At 35.2% G+C, this 10523-nt stretch overlaps 2 protein-coding genes across 2 annotated transcripts; one reads left to right on the forward strand and one right to left on the reverse strand.

Moving 5' to 3' along the window:
* Nucleotides 1–2136: 2136 nt before the first annotated feature.
* LOC108995764 (LRR receptor-like serine/threonine-protein kinase EFR) lies at nt 2137–5843 on the reverse strand. The gene is made up of 4 exons (XM_018971388.2): nt 5345–5843; nt 5173–5244; nt 2701–4698; nt 2137–2489 (listed from the first exon to the last, which is right to left on the reverse strand). The coding sequence occupies exons 1-4, from the start codon at nt 5841–5843 to the stop codon at nt 2137–2139; spliced, it is 2922 nt and encodes a 973-aa protein (XP_018826933.2).
* Nucleotides 5844–5903: 60 nt separating this feature from the next.
* LOC118343741 (aquaporin NIP1-1-like) lies at nt 5904–8142 on the forward strand. Its single transcript, XM_035689212.1, has 4 exons — nt 5904–5942; nt 7157–7354; nt 7549–7610; nt 7714–8142. Exons 1-4 carry the CDS (start codon nt 5904–5906, stop codon nt 7931–7933), a joined length of 519 nt encoding a protein of 172 aa, XP_035545105.1. The 3' UTR covers nt 7934–8142.
* The last annotated feature ends 2381 nt before the right edge of the window (nt 8143–10523 follow it).

The raw sequence follows: 10523 nt of genomic DNA on the forward strand, positions 1-10523 counted from the left end.
TAATAATAAATTTTCTATTTTTTAAAATAATTATATAATATTTACGCACTTTATTATTATGTATAGAATTACTTCACATATCATATGATAGCCGTTTATTACCTATGGCATGTTAGCGTAGCCATGTGAAAGATTCACGTGAATCGTGATAGAATTTTTCTATAATTATTTTTTTAAAATTGAATTACTCACAATTTTCTTTTAATAATTTTGTATCATACAAAGGCCAAATCGCATACCTTTCGCCTTGAATAATGGGCCAAAAACCAAATAAATATAATGGTTGGGATACACTCACGTGATGCATCTGCAAATTTGTTGACTAATCATACGTAGGTGTTGTCTCCATTTTGTGACACGTCATGTGTAAACTATGCACATAAATGAATCAATTTTGTAATTTCAATAGTATAGATATAGTTATGAGTTATATCGTACACTTATTTTGAAAAAAAAAATTATTATTAAAAAATTAATTTTTTTATAGTCTCAAATTTATTATTATTTTTTTAAAAAAAATACATGACACTTACGCACTTTATGAATTTAAATATAATTTTTCTTATACTTTATCCAAAGAAATATAAAGAAATGAAACATACGTATGCAAAAAGTTTATGCTTTACATAAAAAGAGAAAAGAAAAAGAGAAAATGGATACCTATAATTAGTTGCGTTTTAAAATGAATCTCATTGTCAAAATTGCTTCTATTTGGATTAAAAGTATGCGAGGATGGATTGAGCCAAATAATGACCACAACCCAATGCGAGAATCCTGAATCCTAGATAGGTGTAATAAAGCTAAACCAAAAGTTAGAAAATAGAGGATTAATACCCAGCAGCGCTAGACTATTGAGACTGCTGCATGAAAGAGACACAACTACAAGAAGGAGGGTATAATACGAGGAGTGATACATCTATAAAGAAATTCATTTATCTGGTTTAATATAATACGTTATATCTACTTTATAATAAAAAATATTTTATAATATAACGTATTAAATAAACTATATCATTTTATATTTTTTATATCAACCATTTTTCATAATCAAAAGACGTGGTAATAGAAAAAAATCTTCCAAACTAGCTTACCAAAGACTTTATAAATGTGTAAGAGTGGCATTGAGGAAAATCCCTCGCTAATATAAGACAACGCTAAGACTTAGTTTCGGAACAGATGTATTCTAAAATATTTTCATATATTTCCTCTCAAGCCAAAACATTTTTCAATTTTTTTTATCTAATTATTATCTAATTATTACAATTTTCACAAATTTTCAAACAAAATATAAAAAGAAATACTACTTTTTCAAATTTTAAAATAATAATAATATTAAAAAACTATATTCAAATAATATTTTAATTTTATAATTTTTTCTTAATTTTTTCTCTCTCCTATCCCAAAACTCAATAAAACATGTTAACTCAAACCATTTTATTATTATTTATAAATAATTTTACTACTATTTACAGATATTTTTGAAATATTCTAAGTGTTCAAACTATGTGTCGACTTTATTTATGTTTTAGATGAGTACAACTTTTTATCCAGTTTGGTCTAAAATATCGCATCTATTGCCCATGCTTCAACTATTGCTGGGAACATAATTTACATTATTGCAACAGAAAGGTTCATTTGCCGGTTGGCTTGTCGTTTGCAACAAACAAACTAGTTAGAAACTTGATGAAGCTTATTAATGTGAGGTCGGTATTTCAGGTTGGTGATAATGAAGCCCAAATTATGTTTACAGTAGCTTTATTGTGTACAAATGTATCTCCATCACTTAGGCTAGCCATGTATGTATGAGGTTAATTTATGTTTAAACTAGCTTTATGGAAAGATAAATGACTATTCCGATCTAATTTTTCACTTCCTCCATATATTCTGATCTAATTTTTCTAGCACCTAACATACGAGAAATAGATGACACTATATATTCAAAACATTAATTGACAGAAACAATTGTAGTTTGGGGATAAAATGGCAACTTAGATAGTTCCACGATAATATTGCAAAAGAACTAATAGTTTGAGGTGCAAATTGTAATTTTGTCTAAAAACAATGAAGCATAACGCATAAATCCCATACATAAGAGGCACAAACATGAGGGAGTTGTAAGCAAACTTGACACTCAACTTAGTTTGTTCTACTATGTAGAACAAACTTTGATTTGAGCTTATTGAGTGTGGCTGAAACATTTTTTATGTCAATTCTTTGTGTAGGTGACTCTGCGCAACAATCCAAAGCCAATCTCATAATTGAAGATATGCAGTCTTCCATGGCAGCATGCTCTTTTTCATTTCTCAACAAATTGGCATCAACAATAGTGAGTATTGAAGTGAGCAGTGATTCATCTACCCAGTGTTTCAAGGTCATTTCTCCAAGAAACATGCCATCCGTAGGCTTCTTTTTTGTGAAAGTTTCCATTAGTAGAATGCCATAACTATACACATCGCCTCTTGTCGAAACAACTCCTTCTAATCCATACTCTGTGGATAACATTCCATCTCATCATAAATAGTTTCTTATTTTATAATAGTGCTGAGCAAACAAATCTAAAAAAAAAAAAAACTAGTACATGTAGATCAAGACTTAATATATATATATATATATTGCTCTGAACTCAAAAGATATTTAATTGCATGTGAACTTGTAGAAGGATGAACATGCAATTTGAAATGGAAAGGTTTGAAAATTTACCTGGTGCCATGTACCCGAAAGTAGCAAGAGTCATTGTCTGCATCATAGAGTCCCTATCATCTAAGAGTTTGGCCATGCCAAAATTGGCAACATGTGCAACCATTTCTTCATCTAATAAGACATTGCTTGGTTTCAGATCACAATGAATAATTGCTGTTGAATAACCATGATGAAGGTATTCTAATGCTGATGCGATATCAATCATGATATTTAGCCTTTGTAAGATATTCAGATAGTGATCTTGAGAGTGCAACCATTTCTCTAAGTTTCCATTAGGCATGTATTCCAATACAAGGGCTTTGAAGTCAATATTGCTGCAAATGGTGATGATTTTGACAAGATTTCGGTGACGAATATTTCGTAGCACCTCACACTCTGCATCAAAACTTTTGAATGCCCCTTTCACTTGCAAGTTCATAATTTTGATTGCAATAATCATCCCATCTGAAAGTGTTCCTTGGTATACTGACCCAAAACTTCCTTCACCAAGTAAATTATTAGAGCTGAATCCATTCGTTGCTTGTACAAGTTGCTGGTGAGAAATTCTTCTCCATGTAACTAGAGGGTACAAGTCTGCTTGAGCAGGAGATTTTGGATTCCTCTTTTTCCATCTTTTCCAAGCAAATGCAAGGGTCACAACAAGCATTATAAACCCAATTGCTGGCAATACATACCGCAGCATATGTGGCCATGTTGTCTTCTTTTTGCGAGGATCACCTTCTTTACATGGGGGAACTTTCAATCGAGTTGCACCACAAAGTGCGTTGTTTGACATAAATGATGCAGCTGAGAAGTTTAGAAATGGTCCACCTGTGGGAATTTCTCCTTGTAGTTTATTGAATGAGAGATTTAGGTATTTGAGGTAATGGAGTTCTTCTAAGGACTTGGGAATCTCTCCAGATAAATTGTTATCGGAAAGATCCAAGAACTCCAAGCTTACCAATTCACCTAAAGATACAGGAATTGAGCCTTGGAGTCGATTTATTGCCAATGAGAGATTAGTTAAATCTTTGAGAGCACTGATTGTTTTGGGGATATCACCTGATAGTTGATTTCTTGACAAATTCAATATCCTCAAGACCTTCATTTTCTCAATCTCAGATGAAAGAGAGCCACTTAAAGAATTGGATGAGAAGTCAACCTCCAAGAGATCTGTAAGCCTCCAGAAGCTCAATGGAATCATAGAAGTTAATTGATTGAAGCCTAAGTAGAGAGCTCTTAGCGAAGTCAAATTATCTATGCATCTAGGAATGTGTCCAGATAGATCGTTACCAACTAAAAGTAATTTAAACAAACTCCTTAAATAACATAGTTCTGTTGGTATGGTTCCTTTTAGTCTATTACCATCAAGGCCCAAACTTTGAAGCATGCTTAAACTTCCTATTGTGGTTGGAACATGTCCTCTCAATTCGTTGCTAGATAAGGTCAACACAGTCAAACTACTTAAATTCCCGATCTCTATTGGAATGCTACCCTTAAGTTTACAACTATCTAGGCGAAGTGTTTGAAGAGAAAGAGAGAGATTTCCAATGGACTTGGGAAGGAAGCCATTCAAGCGATTTTTGCCCAAAGCTAATTCAACGAGATTTATACAACTCGACAAATAGGAGAAAATTCTCAATTCTGGAGTTTCAATCGTCAAATCATTAAATTGTAGGTCGAGCAACTGGAGGAATCTTAAATTTCCAAGAGATTTTGGAATTAAGCCTGAGAATGAGTTCTCAGCTAATTCTACGAGAGCGAGCTGTGAAGCATTAGAGATAGAGTTGGGAATTGTTCCGCTTAATTTATTTTCCCCAAGAAAAAGTTGTTGAAGATTTGGAAGGAAGAGACCCATATTTGATGGAAGATGGCCTGATAGGTTATTTACCGCCATTCCAATCCATCTTATTGTTGAGATATTGAAGATCCCAAATGGAATTGAGCCAAAAACACCATTGACTCCAATTTCGAAAGCCTCTAGATTCTGCAGATTGCCAATTTGATTTGGTATTAAACCTGTCACAATATGATCGATAGTCATTTGTATTTTCTATTCGTGATGATAAATTAAGTAGATATAATGATCCTAGAATACTCATAATTAGTAGTAAGAAAATAACCATGACCTAAAATATCATGCATGGGTCTGGGCTGGCACATTTCAGGTTGATTAATTAAGTCTGGCTCCTCTCCGGCCAGTTCAAATTATACCATGCATGGAGGTGTCACAAATAGTTATGAATGTTTCTGGGTCCTCTTGCGATTTTGTTACTAGACTTGTTGAAATCTTCTAGTTTTTAATATATTGTGTACAAAGCATTTTGTACTTCAAATTTAAATTAAATGTTCAATCATAGATGATCATAGAACATGTATACTAAATCAATAATGGTATTGATGCAATTGACTCATATAGGACCATACAATCGTACCTTCAAAGTACGATCAGAAAACATGTAAATTGTTTCAAATAAGACTAAGAATATATACCTTCAAAGTTGTTGTAGGAAAGGTATAGCTCTGTAAGCATAGTTAAATTCCCTATTTCTTGGGGTAGTCTTCCTGTAAATTTATTAGTCAATAAATATAGAATTTGCTAATGTTTGTATTTGAACAAAATTGATAACTGTATATTGGAGGTTGATAGCCCGACTAAACATACCTTCAAAGTTGTTGTCAGAAAGGTATAGCACTGTAAGCATAGTTGAATTCCCTATTTTCGGGAGTTCACCTGACAATTGATTATGATAAATAGAAAGATACTGTAGATTGGGAAGATGATCAAACATATGTGTAGATAGTCTACCATATAGCATATTCCTTGCAAGTTCAATGATTTGTAGTGAAGTTGTGTTGAAGAAAATGGAGGGCATCGGTCCTGAAAGCTTGTTCACTCCAAGATAAATTTCTTGCAAGGAAGATATCTTGAAGATAGATGAAGGTATGGAGCCCGAAAGCTGATTGAATCCAAGAGAAATAACTTGCAATGAAGATATGTTAGACAAAGATGGTGGAATGGTACCTATGAAATTGTTATCACTAAGATACAATTTTCTAAGTTTAGTTAGCGATCCCATCTGTGATGGAATTGCTCCATTGAATTCATTGTATCCAAAGTCAAAGAATTTCAACCGAGTAAGATGAGACAACTCAATTGGCATTGAGCCATGGAAATTGTTGTTTTTTATGCTTAGGCTCACAAGAAATGAAAGGTTTCCAATATGCGGAGGAATGGTACCTACAAGGCCCATGAAAGAAAGGTTTAAGACCATGACTCGGTAATGTCTAGAACCACAAATGACACCTACCCAATTGCAAACGGAAGTATTAGTAGACCAGTTTTTTGTCAAATGATTTTGGGGATCAAAAGAAATATGAGCCTTCAAGACAAGAAGAGCAGATTGATCCGTGGTAATGTTGGGAGTTGTTGCCAAGGCAATGCTAAACCCGCACACAAAATAAAGCATGATCAGGAAACTTGTTGAGACAGCCATGTGAAGTGTACGTCAGTTTAGGCACTCAAATTGAGGATAAACAAGTGAGACTGATGTTTAAAAAAGATTGCAGCCAAGAGGGAGGGAGAGGGTGGTTAGCGTGTTGTTGTCATCATTGACTTGTGCTGTAAAATTAACATGGAAAGACCGCCAAAGCATGGTGCATGCGTTGAAGTCGAGGCTAGCTAGCGACCACATTAAAAAAAAAATTTATTGTTCATTATTGTTTCATCAATAGCCATGATGTAGTATCAAACATTTGGAAATTATTTCGTATAAGAATGAAATTATTGTCTAGATTGATTAAGACTCATTCTCTGGTAAGGCTTTCGCAATATCAAGACTCATTCTCAGGTAAGATTATAAGATTGCTCCGCGTGACGTGGACGAGTGAAGAAAAATTATGCAGATATCAAAGTCAATCATTGTGCACTGTTTTTAAAATTGTTTTAAGATCGACACCACTTTTCAATGGGTCTAATATCAACATGAACGATGCAATTACTGCTGTTTTTGACCAAAACTCTACAAATTGCTCCTTACGTTTCTAAATAGTTTCATAAAAGAAAAAAAAAACAGAGCTTCGACGGGGTAACGGTTCGATCTTCAACTCAGAGACATTACATAAGAACTGCTCAAGTAACTCATTCGAATGGATATGTTATTAGTAACTATAGAAGATATATCAGGTAGAGAATGAACCTGTTTTTCCGCCAAGAACTGCTCAAAGTACCTTACCGCTCCTTCATGAACTTCGTCCGGAGATAATAACAGCGTTCCATCCTGAAGTCTCATGTGTGTCATTTTTAATAAAATTATTAAAAGTTAAACCCATGGAAAGAGATTATTCAAACTACTTATATTATATCTTAACACAACATAATGTCCTGCAGATAATGCCACGCTCTGAACCGAATGGATATGTTAATAAAATTTGTCTTTTCTTGTTGTCTCTTTCTTTTTTCAAATTATATATTCAGGTGCCAGCTTACGTATTTGCTCAAGTCCTTGGATCAACAATGGCAAGCGGAACCCTTCGGCTCACATTCAATGGGCACCAGAACTTTTTCGCTGGAACAGTGCCGTCGGGGACTGAACTGCAGTGTTTTGTGCTGGAATTCATAATCACATTCTACCTCGTGTTCGTAATATCCGGTGTTGCCACCGACAACAGAGCTGTTAGTTCCTCACCTTTTACATTGGTCTCAGATTTCCAATAAAAGTAACCAAACTAGTAGTGTGATGAGATGATTAGTTTTCTTTCGAACTCTGACCTATTCCATCCACAATCTTTCCATATCAACTAACGTGTTTGAAAATTACGTATGAATTCTTAAAACAATTTAATTTAATATATTTTTGGTCTCTGCAGATCGGAGAGCTTGCTGGCCTTGCTGTTGGCTCCACGGTCTTACTCAACGTCATGTTTGCAGGGTAATAAATTAATCTGATCTGATTTGTTAATATATTTGTTAAATTGATTTTGGACATTATTTCCATATTGGGTATGATTATGATGAGTGATCGTCTTCGACAGGCCGATATCGGGCGCATCAATGAATCCTGCAAGAACCTTGGGGCCTGCCTTTGTGCACAATGAATACAGGGGGATATGGGTATACATTGCAGGACCGATTCTTGGAGCTGTATCTGGTGGATTGGTCTATAATTTAATCCGGTTCACGGATAAGCCCTTGCGCGAGATCACCAAGAGTGGCTCTTTCCTTAAAGCATCGAAGAGTAACAGCTCCATCTGAGAATTTTGAGGAAAGAACGACAGAGGGAAAGAACAGTACTTGTGTTACATGTTTTGGTGATTGCTAGGTGGTACTTGCTAGGAATCCAGATGTTTGTGTGTTACCAAATAATATCTAACTTCACAAATGTAAGCACTATGCTTTGCTTTCCTTGTTGCAATTGGTGTCATATATATGAATATATAACTGCGTATAAGATTTTGAAGAAAGAGAAAGGGATAACTGAGAGAGAGAGAGAGAGAGAGAAAGAGGAAAAGAGATGACGCTAGGAAAACCTTGGCTGCACGCATGCGTAGACGTTAATTCTCACGATATGGATAAGGTTTGTCACCAATGGTGGTGTTTCTGAAACTCGAACTCAGTTCACATGAATCCTGTTCTGTAATGCACAAGGGAAATGCATGAGCATCCGTTCAAAAAAGTTGTACAAATAACTTCGGTTACTAAAAACTCGTGGAACATGGTCCTCATCTTCAAAAGTGATGGTTATATAACAAATTCTAATAAATAATCACTTCCATTTTTAACAAATTTTAATTTATTTATTAAAGAGAAGTGCTACATAAACAAATAGAGTTTACAAAAATAAATTAAAGTGATGTGGTTTTATATGATCCGTTAGATCTATTTTATAATAAAAGTAGTTTTATAATCTGACGTATTACATCAAGCCAAATAAATTTGTAGGTTTACTTTTGTATAATCTGGCTAAATTATTTCTCATTATTAGATCCCACCGTTTTGACTAAAATAAAGAAAGAAACTACTGGAATTAGCTATTTTTGCCCCCATCTTTTTTGTTTAGTACTTCTCTAGTTATATGTTTTTGGGGAGGGGGTGGAGATAGCCATAGGTAAAAAAAAAACAGACAGCAAGATCCCAGGCAAGGAGAAAGCTAGCTAAGTAAAACAATGAGGAGAAAACTAAGAACACAAAAGGGAAAGTAGGGCTTGGTTGGTAGGGTTCTTTTTGAAAAGGGCATGACACAACCATCTATGCCTCTCGAATATGGCTTCCTCTTAATGCTATATGACCATTGGAAAGACACTTGGAACCAGAGCATGTCTGGCTGGACATTAACCTAGTTTTTTAGGATAATAAGATTATTTTATAATCTATCCATTCAAATACTATAATTTAAAAGCAATTGAGCATGAAGTTTATACAAAATTTTTATAAAAGTTGAATTTGATCGATCTTGACCATGTAATGCCCTTTTGTACAAGACTCTTTTATAATTAGAAGAGAGATACAGTATACAAAGTCGCCTATATCTAAACAAAAAATCTGTAGAAAATCTTGATCGTACTATATTATGTGCATCTTCAAACAAGGTTTATTGGCATTGATTCGATGATGTCTATGGGATGTGGTTGCTTAGACTAGGGCCAAACTGTTAGGTGTCTCCGAGTTTGGGAATCCATGGAAGCCAAGATGAGAGCTTTAGGGTTTTTTAGTTAGGAGGCTGGAAGATGGAAGTGTGCGAAGTGAAGTGGAGTTCGGGCTTTGGGGAGTTTGGGTCTTCAGGAGCTCAAAACGGCACAGCACTGGGAAGTTCTTTATGGGCAAGAAATGACGTCACCTAGCTAAGGAAGAGAAACGGTAGAGTTTTGGGCAACTTAAGGGACTGGGGTCTTGATGTAAACACACCGTTTAAAGTGTTATAAAACGGTGTAGTCTTAGTTTATCTTCAGAAGTTAGTTACAAGAGATTTTCTGTATTTTCAATTACAATTTGTTAAGTATCACGCCAGAATGATGTTTTGGATTATTTTGGAGCTTTTCTCATCTGAATTAGTGTTTTTCTAGAGGAGGATGTGGGGACCTCGAATCCCCCACTGCGTATGAACAATTGAAGTATTTTCTATCACTGTGTGTGCATCATCTTCATTGTGATTGTCCTGATTCATTTACATTTACTGTTCATCATTGGGACTCATAACAATTGGTATCAAGTGCCGTTGATCCTACCCATTTCCACCCATAAACAGATCTTACCAAGTATACATTCATCAATAGCCAACCCAGCAAATACCCACACAAGCACATATCCCCACCGACTATACATTCGTCATTATTCAACCCAGAAAATACCCACACAAACACATTCCACCACCATACACATACACTCAGAAACCAATCCAAACAGAACCATCCACCACCATGGCCGAAAATACAAGATCTAAACACCAACAGGAAACCTTGCAGCATCAAGTGGAGACTCACCAACAAGAAATCCTGGAGTTGAAAACCGAAGTTAATACGGTGAAGACTGATGTTAAAGAAATCAAAGATATGTTACGGACCTGGTTCAATGAACAACACAATCTTCCTCCTCCTCCTCCTCCACCCCCATACCATGACCTGGACCTTGAAATTCCAGAACCAAGAAGATTTAACCCAAGAGGGGTCAGACTCGACTTTCCTCATTTTCAAGGTGTCGAGCTAGCTACTTGGCTATTTAAGGCCAACCATTATTTTGAGTTCCATCAAACACCACTGTCTCAAAGGTTATTGATGGCCTCTTACCATATGGAAGGGGATGCGTTGGTGTGGTTCCAAAATGCCTCCAATGGGGGCTTATTCTGTGA

The sequence above is a fragment of the Juglans regia genome, chromosome 4 (assembly GCF_001411555.2).
Source record: "Juglans regia cultivar Chandler chromosome 4, Walnut 2.0, whole genome shotgun sequence".
Lineage (NCBI taxonomy): Eukaryota > Viridiplantae > Streptophyta > Magnoliopsida > Fagales > Juglandaceae > Juglans > Juglans regia.